The sequence below is a fragment of the Perissodus microlepis genome, chromosome 8, assembly GCF_051167445.1.
Source record: "Perissodus microlepis isolate ML-2025 ecotype Zambia chromosome 8, ASM5116744v1, whole genome shotgun sequence".
In the NCBI taxonomy this organism is placed as follows: Eukaryota; Metazoa; Chordata; class Actinopteri; order Cichliformes; family Cichlidae; genus Perissodus; species Perissodus microlepis.
Window position 1 is genome coordinate 11,534,312 of NC_140468.1, and position 16,760 is coordinate 11,551,071.

At 37.3% G+C, this 16,760-nt stretch overlaps 1 protein-coding gene across 2 annotated transcripts in view; it reads left to right on the forward strand.

Moving 5' to 3' along the window:
* The window catches only part of pax2b (paired box 2b), a 29,824-nt gene extending 20,824 nt beyond the window's left edge, over positions 1–9,000 (forward strand). The window contains exons 8-10 of one of the 2 annotated variants that reach the window (XM_084937505.1): positions 3,771–3,872; positions 5,817–5,903; positions 7,120–9,000. In XM_084937505.1, the coding sequence (XP_084793631.1) occupies positions 3,771–3,872; positions 5,817–5,903; positions 7,120–7,196 (266 nt within the window). In that variant the 3' untranslated portion in view covers positions 7,197–9,000. The remainder of the gene's footprint in view (positions 1–3,770; positions 3,873–5,816; positions 5,904–7,119) is intronic. The other variant, XM_084937503.1, reaches the window with a different exon arrangement.
* Positions 9,001–16,760: the final 7,760 nt, after the last annotated feature.

The window sequence follows — 16,760 nt, forward strand, 5'->3', positions numbered from 1 at the left end:
ACTTCAAAGTTTGCTTTTTTCGGGGGTTCAAATATGTTCACAAGAAATCCTCTATGTTTATGAAATATAACACAGTATTCCCAGCTCGAGCTGCTTCTCAAATGAAGACAGAAATCAACAGGCTTTTGTAACAGCGAACCAAAAAATCTTTGAATTGATTTTTGCAGCGAAAGAAAGGAAAAAAAAGAGGACAGGGGAAAATAAATAGCTCGATTTGCTGGCGTTCAATCTAAGAGGACTGTCAGAGGAAACAGACAATATAAAGAAAGCCATCTTTTAATGAGAATCTGGACACACATCTCTGTTGCAAAAACAACAAAGGCTAGGAAGCAGCTAATGAGGCTATCATTGCTGTACAGAGAGTTCTCCGAATCGGTGCCTCACTGAAAGAGGGTTTTAAAGGGGACATAAAGCAACAGTAACAGAGCTTCTGGCAGTCACTGCCAACTGCATCCTGGAATATACAAAAGCAGGATTCGGCACAGGCGGTTATCAGCACAGAAGCTTGGCAAACATACCTTTAAAACACCTTTATTAACTGTTTTTTAATGGGTAAACCTTTCCTGTTTTGCATGTTAAAGTCCTTCTTTTATTCATTTATTCTAATCGCTAAGCAAAATTATGGCAAAATTGACACTTTTTGGAGAGGAAATGAAGGCTGAAGTTTCCAATGAGGGTTATGCTTAAAGTATTGTTTCACTGATCTGATTGACCTGATCAGTTTTAGGTCCAATATTGATGAATTGACTAAACAAAATCAAATCCTTTTTTTATTTGTTTAGTGATTTTGTTTTGTTTATTTTTTTTGATGTAGTTACACTTACTTCATGCAAATTTACAACCCCAATAATGTTCATTTCCAGTTTCAGTTGGACACATTTTTTAAAATTCAGAAATATACCAATAACATCCCAGATTGGAAGCAGCGTCACAAGAGGAAAAATATAATGACTCCTTCATCCAAACTTTTAGTAAAATCAGCTTTCATAAAACTGAGTTATCTAGTCTTGCTTGGTTATTTAAAATATAAAGTGCCCGTCAATGACTACAGTGCAGCCGTGACTTCATCCAGCATAAAAGAAGCCGAATTGAACTGCAGTATGCTATTATTTCTGAAGAAAATAAATTAAAACTGCAAGCAAAAACAGATCTTGTGGTGATTATATTTTTCAGAAGCTAATGAAGAGATTAGAGTATTTACTTTTATTAAACATATGAGGAAGCTGTAGCTGCTGCAATAATAATGAAGAAAAGATAGTGTCATTGTTTAGGGAGACAGCTAGACAATAGTTACCAGTGTCTACACACACACACACGCACACACACACATACACAATGGCCTCAACCCTGCTGGACCCCCCACCTACAGTACTCCCACGGCTCCCTTTGACTTATGTGCACTGGCTTGTGGCTAACTAATTCTTATTATAAATGAAAGGTCCAGCATGACCTCACTCTTTTCTATAAAGCTCTTTAACTCTGCAGCCCTTGAGTTTCAGCGCTTTAAGCAGAAGATAAATCTCAGCAGACCCTCGTACAATACAACGATCAGTGTGGAGATTTGCAAACAATAGGGAACAGTTGTTGGACATAAGATTTAATCGTTTCTTTATCAGACAATTTGTGATCACAAATGAAAAAGTTCTTTTTTGGGGGGGAAGTGTTTTTAGAACAAATTCGCTTCACAACTAAGTTGATATTTGCCTTTCATGTACTATTTTACAGCGTTGTGGTTTACATTGTACCTTTGAACAAACCTGTGAATAAATCTTTTTTCTGCTGAACAACGGAGTGGCAAATTTGTGTCATCAAGTGACAATTTCAGACCAAAAAAACAAATTTTTTTAAATTAATATTCACATTTTAAGGGTTCATTTAATGATGGAGCTAAAAATCTTGATTAAGATTGGTATTTTTGTTTTGTTTTGGGGGTTTTGCTGTTTGTTTGTTTTTTGCAGTTAGAATTTCCACTGGTGTTCACAATAACAACACAAAAATGTATCATAACATTAATATTATACATAAGAGTCTTTTTCAGGAGTTAGCATGGATTATATGAGTTACAGTATATTTTAAGTAAAGCAGGCCAGCAGGTCAGCCAGGAGATGATTTTAATCACTGAATAAATACTGTTGTATACATCATATTCATGTGCAGCACTGTAGTTGAGCGAGAAAACAATGAAAGCAGTGTCAGCTGCTGTTAATCCTTTGTATTGGTTCCTATTTTACCAAAAAACAAACAAAGAGAGCTCAACTCTCCATGCACTCTTTGCATTAAGTAGAAGCCATTCAAAGGTTCCATGGCTTCTTTTACTCCTAACCCTCATCCTCCTGGTCCTCTCTGGCAGATCTTGGCCTTGTGGGCCTGCCACCGTGTTTCTGCCAGTTTTACCACCAACTATTTCAGTCCCTGGCCCTCACATCCCTCGGCATAGCCAGTATTGCTGCCAGCTTGTAGTAGTGGTACATCATTAGCCAAAAGTATCATTCCCACATCCTCAAAATAAACAAATAATGTGTTTGTTCCATTATTCTTTTAATCCAGTATATATATGTTTTCTGTGTCTTATGCTTACTGGCAGTACTTTGTTGTTGTTGTTGTTGTTGATTGTTTTATTCTATTATATAGTTATTGCTTTGCATATCCTTTTATTTTGTTAGAGGTACAGAGTCACAGACATTAAAAGTGAGACAAATCATGCATAGCGGCGCTGCAGAGTCAAAAACATTGTTTGAGGGAAAACAGCATTTACCAGTAAACACTTTTTGCCTCATAAGATGAAAAAGTAAACTTGGATTTGAATCTGGTGCCAGACTATAATTTTCTTTTCTTTTTTTTTGTAACACCAACGACACATGACGTATTTTATCCTGTACTTCCTCATTAAAGCTCCAGTGGGAAATAATTTTTCCCTTTGAGTCTAAGTGACCCTCACAGTTGACAATATAGCAGGGGCCTCTCTTACCCCAGCCACTGTGGTAAATGGGGTTACGTGCCGTAGTCCGAATGTCCCTGTGGCCAACGAGGACAGCCCAACCGTCACTCTCAATTACAGAGCTGAATATCTGCAGCCAGACGGGTGACGCTCTGCGGAGGGGCCTGCGTGCTCTGCCTTTACAGCCCCTACAGAAAAGAGAGGAGACTTCTGGGGTTTACTAAAGGCTGCCATATTTAGACAAGTTTGAATTGTTTAATGAGGAGACATATATACGTGACTAGGATTCGGTTGATTGGAAGCAGCAGCTGTTAGTTTGTTTTTAGTTCAACTATTAGAGGCAGGCTGATGCTTTCTGGTAACTGAAATCTGGAGTTTTGTACTGACTGACTTGTGGTGATGGTGGTGAGTCATGACGTCCACAGAAACAGGGGGTAATGGTTGTTTTGTGTAATTGCACATTTGCATTTTTGAGAATGGGAGGCTGAAAGCAGAGGTGAAAGTGGCTAACCGCACTTGAGTTTGCTTTTACCGACCTTTATTTTGCAGGAACAGCTACTTATTTGCTCAGCAGATTCAGATTCTACATATTTTGTTTGATAATATCAGACTCTGAAAGCAGAAACTCAAGCAGAAAATAAAAAAGTTCAGATTTTCAATTCTCAAAGCCTAAAAAAGGAATACTTTGCTTCTTGCTTTAAAGATAGAAATGTTTCTTTTCACTCAAGTGTTAAGCATTCATTTGTAAGTTACAGCGTCACCAATCTTAAACAGAAGATTTTCTAGATCACACCTGAGTTTTTTTTCTGTATGTTTTGTTTTCTCTCTGCAGGTCGGGATATGGCCAACACAACCTTACCTGGGTATCCCCCTCACGTTCCCCCTACAGGCCAGGGCAGCTACCCAACCTCCACGCTCGCTGGAATGGTTCCTGGTAAGAGATGAAGTGTTTTATATTTTCATTAGGGGTTATTTAACAGTTGGCGTAGCCCTCAAAACAGATGTATAATATTTAAATGAATATTGACCTGTAGAATAAGGGATTCACATATTCTTATATTATGTGTGCATATGATTGGATCAGACAAGCTGAGTAGGTGATCAAAGAAAGGGAAGAGCATGGTCAAACTCTCTTTCTTCTCATCTTCCCGGTTCTGTTGGCTCATCATCTCCTCTGGTGGCCGTTCTCAGCGGCCTCGATAAACAGCACCAGCAGCCCTCCCCAGCCTCTGAGCTCCAGAGCATATCCTTTACTCTCCTCTACTTAACCTGCAGTTCAGGTTCACAGCAAACAGTTAAGGGTCAAAAGGCAGAGGCATGAGAGCCCGGTAAATATTCAAATCATTGTCTCTCTGAGGAGGTCAGGTTTGTGTTTCACTGCCAGGAACAGGGCAAAGATGCAGTTTTGGTGCAGGGCTTTATACGCTTCTCCAGCTCCAGCATCGAGGCACACGTTTTCAGCAAAGCACAGCCAGCATTTTGCTTTGACGTGATTAAACCACATGGACAAGGAAATCAGTCAAGTGTGCATTGTGTTAGCATATCATTTACCAATCAGGCACCCCATCACAGACTCTGGCTGTTCCCTTTTCTTCCATTATAAAAGGGCTACCATGACATTTTTTAGTATATTCTCAGCCAAGGAGGTTGCATTTATTTTCCATTTGTTGTTGTTTTGTGATTTGAAGGTAGACTAAAAAGGAGCATTTCATAAAACCTAGTGGTAACTTAGTCCTCAAAGCACTAAACAAATGCTTTTGTAAAGGGTAAGGGTATTTCTTAAAGGGTAGGTACACCCAAATTACATCGCATCATCCATATTTCATCTAGCCCTGCTTTAATGAAACAGTGGGTAAAATAAAATTTGTGGTATTCTTAGAACTGAATGTCTTACATGTAATGCTATGTTGCTAGATTATTTATTATTTATTTATAAATAATTTATTATATTATTTAGCACATTATTTTTAAAATAGTAGTTTATTTTTGAAAATATTGAAAATATAGAGACAATATAAATACATTTCTCCTCTTTTTTTTTTCCATATTCTTCTTCAAAAGCTTGATGCCATAATAGCCAAAGCAGCAGTAAAAACAAAGGGTGATGTGGGAGCCCTGGGCGGTAGCGCAGCCCAGATTTACTTTTTGATTTCAGCTAATAAAACTGTTAAATCATGTGGGTGGAAAAGAGACAAGTCAAACATACTTTTACTTTCCATTTGTTCCTATGTGGCACCAAGCAAAAGATGAGGACCTTAATCCCATGGCTTGTGGTTTTGTGTTACAACTGATTCATCCTATACACAACCACTAAGATTTAGTGACAGGCACAAAACACTGTTAAAGCAAAGCCATTTCTCACCAGCTCCATATAAAATCTGGCCTTTATTATCTCGTAAAAGAAAGAAACGTGTTGAACCAGCAGCAGTGCTCACTGACATGCTCCAAGGTACTTCTGTTGCAAGAAACATCAGAGTTTAGACCAGAGGGCTTTGAAACTGGAGATGTTAAAACTCCTCCAAGAAAGGCTGCAGGATTTATTGCAGCATATCAAAAACGTATGCATGAAACTGTTTATTACCACTCTGTATTTATTAGACTGCTTTGGAATATACTGGAGGAAGAAGAATGGGTTGATATCCATAAATGGGACAGGGAAAAGCCGCCTTCAGTGTCACATCCTGTATTGTTCAGTGTTGCATAACTTAAGTGAAATGAAAAAGAAATAAATTACTTGCTTGACTGGTCTCACATCGATGACTATCATTTCCACCCACAAATTGCATCCTGTTTTGAATGACGAGAAATGACTGCATGTGAAGGGGGTAATGGTTTGATGCATTGAAATGCTAATTGATTTGTTGTTTTTGTTTTGCAGGGAGTGAGTTTTCGGGGAACCCCTACAGTCATCCACAGTACACAACCTACAATGAAGCCTGGCGATTCAGCAACCCAGCATTACTAAGTGAGTAGAGAGTGAGAAACTTGATGAGAATGATTAATTGACCATTTACTAGATCAGCGATAGTCCAGTTGTAGCCTTGCAGACATGGAAGTCTTAGGATATTTATACATCCCAAAGCATTACAGCTGGAGCGCTAACAAGAGTAATACTTTCTTTTTAGTGCTTTAGTGCATTTGGGGTGGTGTTTTGTGTTTTATTTAAACACCACCTGTAATAAAATAGATATGACCTACTATTTTCTGTCATTTCTAAATTATTCCAACGACGAATTCTTATGTTTCCAATAATGAGGTTTGAGTATGTTTAATAGCTCAGACTACACTGCTCTAAACCCTGAGTTTAAGGCAGTTTTGGATATGTACAACCAGGATATTCCTAATATGATGATCCTGTCCCTGGTTGTGAACACACGAGCTCCACCCACCTGCTCTTCAAACCTTCTGTTTGCAAGTTGCAGCCAATCAGGAGACAGCTGTCTTATTAGGATGGTGGTCTTAAAGGGACAGGAGTTAAAAATCTTGTTTCAGACTGTAGATGAATTAAGGCCCAGTAGCAGAGAAATAAAGACTAATTTGAACAGAGAATCATGCAAAACTACTCTAGTAGAGTGAAATAATAGAAATTAAAGAGCTAGAAATGAGCACAATAGGTCCCCTTGAACATCCTTCTACGATCCTAAATGTTAAAGTGTTATATTTGAAAAATTATGTTAGGACAACAGTTGAGTAATCATTTTGCTGATATTGCTATACTAAAAACAAAAAATTCTTCATGTCATGTCTTCTACATCCAATAAGTGACCTTTTGTCTGTGACATGTAGCTTTAGCGTGTCTCTTTTTTGATTACAGCATTTGCAGATTCAAATTTAAATCAAATGATTTAGAAAGCAGAAAAAATGTGAAATGCATAAGATGCAACCTTTCTTAGTTGTTCATAGCTAGTTAAGTAAACAACATTTAAGTAAACTTTAAAGGAAAATCCTAATTTTGCTGGTCTAACATCAAGGATTGTTTCAAAAGTTCCAGTATGGAAACCTTGGCAGGTGGTAAAAACAATAAAAGTGGGGGACAGGTTTTAGTAAATGGTTAGTGTGATGTGACTTGAATGATGAAACCTATTATTACACATTATAATATGAATATTAATATATTTGGTAAATGGCAGTGAAAACTGTATTTGTTGTTTCAAATGGTTCGTTCTTCTGTTAACTTTCAGGTTCCCCTTATTATTATAGTGCCGCATCGAGAGGCTCCGCCCCTCCCACTGCTGCCACTGCCTATGACCGTCACTAGTTACCATGGAAACCAAATCAACCTGCAGGACCATGGCCTCAGCCTCCATATTGCCCCGGTGTGAGCGGCATGGTCCACTGGACACTGAGCAACTGCGCATAAAATATTCCTGGCTCACACAAAAAGAAACTAAACGGTTTTTGGGATTTGTGACAACTTCAGTCCTCTCTCATCACAGCTTTGTTGGACCATCAAAGCCAAACTTAATCTCCAAGACATCATCACGGACAGGGAAAGTTGCTACACACATGATAAAACTTGTGGCTAAATGCAGTGATTTAACAAATAAAATAAAAGGAAAAAGACTCTAAAAAAGAAAAGAAAAGTCAAGAATTCTTTCCCCCTTTAGCAGTACCACAGTTTCATCCCATCATGGATCAATACTGTACATTCCTTTTTCTTGATGGCTCTCAGCAGGGACACTGTCCAGAGCTTAAAATGTAGCAGCAGCCTTTTTTCCCCACTTTTCCAATTTGTCTCCCTCTCGAGTCAAACGGCAGTGCAGAAAGATCGGAGGAGATTAGCAGCAACACGTGCAGGCTGTGGCAGCCTAATGTTGATTTTATCCATTTGAACAGTCACCGACTGAACATCCAGCATGAGTAAATCGATCGCTTTTGATGCCATGAGAAGATTAGGACATGTTCTCTGTGATACACAATCAAGATGTAAAAATGAAAATGAAATAAATAAAGAAACATCCGTTTGAAAATAGATGGAGCCATGACTATATAGCACCATGGCCCGCTATTTGCAAGACTTCGAGAAACTAGTAAATATATTCTTAAAATGATTTTTTTATTTCATTTTTATAATTCGTAATGACTCAACTGCAGACTGCTTGGCTAGTGTTTCACTATGTCTTATTTGTCAGGATTCAAGAGGTCATCAGGCAAAACTTTTTTTGTGTTTTTTTTTTTGTTAATTTTGCACTATTTTGGAGGTTTGCAACACTGGAGCGTTATTATGCAGAAAACTGACATGCATCTTTGCTTTATTTCACAAAACTGGCTGTAAGTCCAAAAGGCACTTACAGTTAATCTTGTATTTCAAGGCCCATCATGTCACTGCCTTGACGTGCACTATACTATGTTCTCACAGCTTACATTTCTCTTTAAGTTGATTAAGTCTTTGGCATTCAACCACAAAAAAAGGATATAACAGCCATCCCAAGTAAAAACACTATCATCATTTGTCTAGTCTGATAACTGAAGCGTTCAGATTCACGCTGATAAGATGATTCTGATGACTCCAATAAAATCAAAAAGCAGGGCGACGTTTTCAGCTAAATGCCTTAAACATGCTCCTTCCTAACTTTAGCCCCCTCCTCCCCCTCCAACATGTTTCAGGCCAAGTCATTTGTTTGAATCAAGCTGGAATGATGGTTTCTTCATCTGTCAAGTGAATGTATTTGCATTTGCCAAAGACTTAGTTCTCATTAATGTTTATTTACAGGCCGCCTATATGCATCACGAGAGCAGTATTATTGTTATTATTATTATTATTATTAGGAAAAAAACCCGCATTGTTCATGAGGAAAAGTATATGTATAAATTCTATGCAGTGCAGAGATGGTCATCATATGCATATTCAGCTGTAAACCTAAAGGTAGGTGGAGTTTATTTAATGTTATGTTATTTACAAATTGTTCATTTTGTAGAAGCATTCTTTGTGTGTGATGTGAAGACACTTCTCTGTAAATACAGTAAGAAAAAATGTCTTTCATGTTCATGGGTATTATCACTTTCATTATGCTGATATCACTTGTACAATAATAAAAGTGTCTGAAATCTTTTACGCAAAAGGACCTGCGGGTTGTCTCGTATGATCATTGCATTTACACATAAAGACAAAAGACAAAAAATTGACTGGTTAGATCTTCTTAAATGGGAGGATTTCATATTTTTCTATTTTTTTATCACTTCACGCAAAAAAGAAAATCATGTTTGAAAGTTTTTCACTGTTTTTTTTTTTATATTTGTGCATTTACCAGAACAAAACAAAGTGATTAAAATCCTCATTTGTACAAGCTAAATTTTATGAAAAATGACATGATCATTTTAAATTTATTTGATACATTTCAAAAGTAAGCAATTAAGTATAGCTTCTCTTTACTTAATTATTTTAGGGCTGCATTTCAGTCCATTCATACAAAAGAATTAACCTTCATTTTGTGAAATTATGGTCAACATCTAAGTCAAAGTCAGCTTTATTGTCAATTCTGCATGTACATAAACAGGATCAAAATGACAATCAAAATTACCCCTGACTCCTGGTGTGCAACTACAATAAAGTATAACAAATAAAATAAAATAGAAAGCTATAAGAATAAGGCATACAGATATGAAAATAAATATGAAGTATCAAATAGACTATACCTAATTACTATCTATCTACAAAAATATAAGTTGTACAAGAATCTTTAAAGCTCTATATAATATTGCAGTTCTTTGTTAAAATTCTAATATATATACAAATATATATGTATATGATGAATTATTAAAAAGGTCTATGAGACTGAATATATAGATAAATTCAATCTACCATTATATACAGGTGTCCCAAAACATATTAAGTAAGTAAAGTTGAATTCAAATTATAGAAATACTGAAAAAAGCCATGAAATAAGAAAAAGAAAACTGAATATATTTATGAGTGTTTTAACATTATGTATTGTCAGACTCACTGTCAAATATTTACATAAAAATAGAGTGTGTTTATTTGCAGATAATTTTACCCCTTTATTAAATTCAAAATCAAAATATATCAAAGGTTGAAACTGAGAAATTTTATTACTTATTCATTTTAAGTCTGTAGTTGACCACACAAAGAAGTAGACATATATGAGCATGAGATCATTTAGGATGCAGGTAGAATGATATGGCAAATAAATATTTAAAAATCTAAATCATGAATGTTTGATTAACAGGAAAGGAAAGGAACACAAACAATGTGCAGAATATATGAGAAATCCACAATAATACTGAACGATATATGCAGGTTTAGGACCAACATGTGCTGCTATATACAGGAGGACTTTTGTCAGAGAAAGCCTTTCTCAATTCAGGATAACAATGCCAAGTACTTTTTCATGTGTTACATGACTGCTTGGCAGAAAGGTGGATGACTGGTCTTCCTGCTATCCGAACGAGCCATCCATTAAAAACATTTGTCACATTATGAGACAAAATATAAAGCACGGACATCTAGAACCTTGAGATGCAAAATGAGGAAACATTTGGCTTTCAAAACTGCAGCAACTGGTCCCCTCAGTGGCTAAACAGAGGAGTTATGATAATACAGTAGGCACATTACCAAATATGTTTTTCCCACATTTAGAGGATGCAAAAACTTTTGCGCAGCTTGTTTTTATTCATTTTTGTATTCAACTTCACATTTTAGCAGGAAGGTTTGAGAGGATTCACAACACTGATCCTGGCTTGATGTCTTCTGATGTAGTCTGATGGATTGTTTTTATCTGGAAGGTCACAAAATGGGAAGGTAAATAATTGTTTCTCCACTGGATTGTCACAGGGGTGCATTATTTTGTTGTATAATGCCAAAGCCATTACACAAACCACCATATTCTTAAGTCAGGGAGGGGCGGCCATCTGTGTGACCCTGAATGACCGTACTCACCTGTATCAAGTGAGAACTTTGAAGAAGGTGCCGCCTTTTCTGGCTGATCCTAGCCACACTCATTAAAGGAGTTTAAATTACATCCATTTGCCTGCAGATACTCTATGCCACATATATGCTTTAAACGGTGTTGTGAAAAAGTTTTTGCCCCCTTCCTGTTTTGCATATTTGTCCCACATACATGTTTCAGATCGTCATAAAAATGCAATATTAGACAAAGATAACCCGAGTAAACACAAAATGACATTTTTAAATGATGATTTTATTGATTCGGGGAGTTATCTAAACTTACCTGGTCCTATGTGAAAAGTAATTGTCCTTCTTGTTAAATCATGAATTGACTGTGATTAACCACATTTTTTTGGAAAGCTGAGTTCAGTTTCACTAAACACACTCAAGCCTGATTACTGGCAGACCTGTTGAATCAAGAAATCACTTACATAGAAGCTGCTTGACAAAAGAAGCGGGCTAAAAGATCTCAAAAAGCAACACATCATGCCATGATTTAAAGAAACACCTGAGAAATAAAGTCACTGACATCTATCTGTCTGGAAAGGGTTAAAAAAAACTTTTTAAGGCTTGGGACTCCAGTTAACCACAGTGAGAGCCATTATACACAAAGGGAGAAAACATGGAACAGTGGTGAACCTTCCCAGGAGTGACCAGCCTACAAAAGGTGCTTTAAGAGCACTTTAATGACACATCCAGGAGGTCACAGAAGAACCCAGAAAACAGTAAAGAACTGCAGGATGTCTCATTTAAGGTCAGAGTTCACGATTCAACAATAAGAAAGAGACTGGGCAAAAATGGCATCCGTGGGAGAGTACAAGGAGAAAACCACCAAAAGGAACATAAAGGTTCATCTCACATTTGCCTGATGATCCCCAAGACATCTGGAAAAATATTCTGTAGACTCACAAGACAAAAACTTGAACTTTTTAGAAGGTTTGAGTCCTTCAGGGATCACGAATAAAACTAACACAGCATTTCAGAAAAGAAACATCATACAAATAATAAAATATGGTGGCAGTAGTGTAATGGTCTGGGGCTGTTTTGCTGCCTTGGGACCTGGAAGACTTGTTGTGAAACCATGAATTCTGGTGTCTACTAAAACATCCTAAAGGAGAAAGTCTGGCCATAAAACTGAATTGCACTTAGGTTCTGCAACAGGACAATGATCCAAAACACACCAGCAAGTCCACTTCTGAATGGCTTAAGAAAAACAAAATAAAGACTTCAGAGTGGCCTAATCAAAGTCCTAACCTGAATCCGATTGAGATGCTGTGACATGACTTTAAAAAGGCAGTTCATGCTCGAAATCCTCCAATGTGACTGAATTACAACAATACTGCAAAGATGAGTAGGTTGAAATTCTTCCACAACACTGCAAAAGACTCATTGCCAGTAACTGCAAATGCCACCGTTAGTAGTTTTTGTTGCTAAGGGTGGCCCAACCAGTTTTTCAGTTTAGGGGGCAATCACTTTTTTATATAGGACCCTTTTCCCCCTTTTCCACTTAATAACAAATACATTAATTTACAAACTACATTTTGTGTTTACTTGTGTTACCTTGGACTAATATTTAAATTTGTTCAATGATCTGAAACATACAAAAAACTGGAAATTAGGAAGGGAACAAACAATGTATATGCAAGGCAAACAAATTTGTCCCACCTTTGGAACAACTCACTATGTTCTTAATCATAATGTATCATTCTTGCATATTTATTGTCTATTTATTTCATTTTTCTTAATGGTGTCCCTTGGGGATAATAAAGATATTTTTGATCCTTAATTATTGAGGATGTAACACTTTGGTAACACTTTCCCAAATTTTCTAAACAGGCTGATGGCATGAAATTCAGAATACCATTGTTGTATATTGGATAATTTGCTTGGATAGCATATTTTCTTGTGACTGATTCTTTTTTATTAGATGTCCTGATCTTTACTTACATGAGATCTAATGTGTAAGGACATTTTATGTATTTATTACATATTTTTCAAGAAATTCTAGCCTAATGGCCTGGCAGATAAACAATTAAAGACTGGTTTGTGAGGACAGAAATAAAATGACTTCAAATATCTGACATTACACATATCTATACAAGAAAGCTTCACATTGCTATATAAAAAAAAAACCCTGTTAGCTTCTTAGGGGAGTTTAAAATGTTTGGAAATTGAATGAATCCTTTGACCTTATGAAGAATAGACAAACAAAACACTACAGCTAATAGCTTAGCTGCCATACTGTGCTGATAAAATTCACATTAATTTAGGTAAGAATTAAAATATTATACTGTCTGTCTGTCAACAGTCTATAAAGGGTTATCTTCTGTATTTCTTCTGAATCTAACAATTTGAGAGAGTTTTGAACATGGCATATACTTCAATGTTTTAGATCTGAAGCTTAAATTATTAGTTGTTTTTGCCTCCAACTCAAAATACCAATTTATATTTATTTTGTGTTTTGGATCTCTCCTTTACATTAATAAAAGCAGTCAGAGAGATTGCTGGACAAACAATACCTCAAACAGCCCAGCCCAAGAATGGTTTCTCTAATACTAATGCAAAATATAAAATGTAAAGTGTAAAATTCCAGTTCATTTGACAGTTGACAATACATTTAATTCAGAATGTCCTCTTTTTTATGCCTATAACTACTTTGTGTGAGTAAAATGTTTAGTACGTTTGTACAGTGAATTTAAATCCTAGATAGAAGGTTAGAATACAGCATTACCATGTTAAGTATATATTTGATTTCTATTTTTTTGTGGAGATGACAAATAACATAGGTCTGCGTGCTGATCGGTAAAAAGAAAGCTGAACGCACCAGTGAATTCAAGCTCTTAATGAGGCTGTTTTCAGATAAATGTATTTACTTTTCAGGTATAAAGATCACATAGTACAAAGAGACTACAGTGAGAATGCCTCTGAATGTTTTCTCCATGATTTGGATCACTGAGCAGCACATAAAGTGTTTAACCTCTCCTCGCTTTGTAAAGCTGAATTAATTTTTCTAGCAGTGTGCCTGAATTCAATTTGTGCTAAGTTGCAGCGAGAGATTTATGCATGAAATCCCTCTTAGAGCTTATTTTCACTCTTTCTTCGCTCCGTAATCCCTCCACCGCTGCCGCTTCGTATGACTTACTTATATCATTATTGATTTACAACAAGTGGACACTGTCCTGATTAACGTTGTGCGATTTGCAAAGGATTTGGGCTCCAGAAGCACAGGAGCCAGAATGTGCAAGTGTAATACAATAATTCAAACATCCGTTTCTTAGTCAAAATGCTTTTTTCAAACTCCTTTTAATTGCACAAAGTGAGTTTAACTTTCTGGATAGGAGTGATATAATGACAATTTTACTATAGCAATCGACTCCGAAAAACACACTTCTCTAAAACATACTGAGCTGAGCTGTTCTCTGGTGCGCCCTGATACCTCTGGGTTCTGGAGCAGAGACTCTTTTTTTACTTTGTAATTCAATTTCTCTGGCTGTTGTTTATTTCATAGCTCCCCTGTGAAGCATCAGAAGCTGATGTTCTGTCAGCCCCTAACTGTCGTACATGTTTGTCATTCACAGCCCTTGTTAGAGGAAGAAGGGAAAAAGGAGAGCTTGACTCTTTTTCTCTTCCCAGCTGAGAATTCCCAGAAGCAGAATTGTTCTATTTAGATGGAAACTTTTTTTGTCACTCTCCTGTCTAAATTGGCATATCTGGCTCTCTCTTCTGAAACCAATAAACTGTGAACCTGGACGAATCTGTCAATCAAGCTCAAATTGACTGCAGCATGCCAGATGACAACACCATCCTCTTGAATATAAATATATATATTATTTACTGTATATATAAAAATGTTGGGGTGATCTGATTGGCTGTAATCAGCACCTGTCACGCTTTTTGCGCATCAAACATTCAGTTAATAGGTTTGAAAACACAAGTGCAGACATTTCCTCAGATATTCTCAGCCAATGTAAGTTTGCGGGTATAAATAAAATTGAGTATTTGATCTTGGGGGGAAAAAAGTCCAGTAAGGCAAAGTTTGAACAAAAATGTTCTTACTTGTATTCAAAAAAGAAGAAAAAAACAAGGTCAGTAATCAATTTAGTGCACAAGTGCTGAAAGTTTGATTAATTATATACATGAAACTTCAATTTACTTGAGCGAGAGAGAGAAAAGCTTTTTATAATCTACTTTTTATTCCTTATCTAACAGTGACATTAATGCAATTACTCCTCACTTCAATAAGCTGTAATAACTTAAATGCATAGAACTCATTCTACAGATTGCTCCTTGATCAGCATGTCTAAATTGTACAAGTCAAGAGAAAAATATTTCTATTTGGAATGATCTCAGAAATGTACGATCTGTTTCAAGGAAACAAGCTGGACTTGTACACGTGGTAGACTATGTGTTAAAATGTAGCTTTGACAGTAACAAGATACCCTCCCAGGGTATCATAACAGTGAACCGTATTGCTCATATACCTCCAAACCACAGTGTCAAATCTAACTGTTGACCTTTTGAGCTGCTCCACGCTAATACTTGCTGACTGAACACCCTTTCTGTGTGATTTGTACAGCCGTACCATGAATATGCTGCAGCAACTGAATTATAATTTGGTTACTGGTGTGTCAAATGTACAATAAATCCTCAGGATGTTATCATTTGCAGTGACACATGAAGAAGAAGATGAGGGGAGGGGGAGCTGTAGAGAAAATATGAAAATGCTTTTCACGTCTTCATATCCGAGCAGTGGTTTGGACGTTATGAAAAGAGGGAATGGATCTGCTGCTTTATGTGCTGTATCTAATTGGATATGGCAATATATAATATGATTCTCCAGTATCCATCAATTCCTGTGTTAGACCTGTTTGTATGGCCGTGTCAGTGGGGCAGCCTAGCTTGTTATGATGCCTGAGCAGCAATTATGAGGTAATTTTTGACTCTTGCTGTGTGAGGCCATCCAGAGGATACTTGAGGGGAGGTTCCTAATGAGTGAGCATTGATTGATTGGACATAATAAGTGCCCTGCTTGACTGAAAGCGAGTGAGAAAAGGGGGGGAGGAAAGGAGACTGGGGGGTGAGTAGTGGGGTTTGGATGAAAGCATATTTCCAATTGACCAGTTATTAGATCGGTTAGCGTATAGGTGAGCCCCACACCACTGCCAAAACCAGGCTGTCTCAGCCCAGCGCCAAACCTCATTTACCCTTCACCAGTAAATAATTACCCTAATAGCTATTGTGTGATACATGATGCAATTAAAGCCTAATGCAATGCACCTCACTTAGCGAACGTGTCAGGTCCCACACAACAGGCAGCGGTGGTCCTGAGCTAACAGGGCTAGCTACCTGACTGCCCAGTAAAGGGGATGTCCTCCAAAGCAGACAGAAGAGCTCTCCTAATCAGCTGGATCTGTCACCCAGGTGTGTTTGTTTGCCTGCAACCAGGGAACTGGGAAATATTCCGAGAGAACCGAGGAGGGAAAGCAGAATTTGATGCAAGCTATTCCAGTTAGCAGAAGAGGATATAATGGAAGAGAGGGCAGAATCATCAACCCCCATCCTTTCTCCCCTATAACCCCAGCTTCTCTTGCAGCTCCCCTCCTCCTCCTCCTCCTTCACCACCACCACCACCACACTCCCAACACCCCAGTCACTGTCAGGCCAAACACATGATGAATTGCCCTGTCAACAGAATTCATTCAGGGACCAATTAATTCAGCAGAAATGAACTAGAGCCATCAGTCGCTGAAAAACTCAGAGCAAAGAGAGCAAAGTAGCTCTCTTTGGAAGAAAGAGAGACAGTGTGTGTGAGAGGGGAAGAGAGAGAGGGAGAATGAAGGAGAGGGTGCCAGGGGAGTGCAGTGGAAGTTAGCCTGACAGGAATTGGTCATTTAATGCTTTAGCGCACTGGAGACA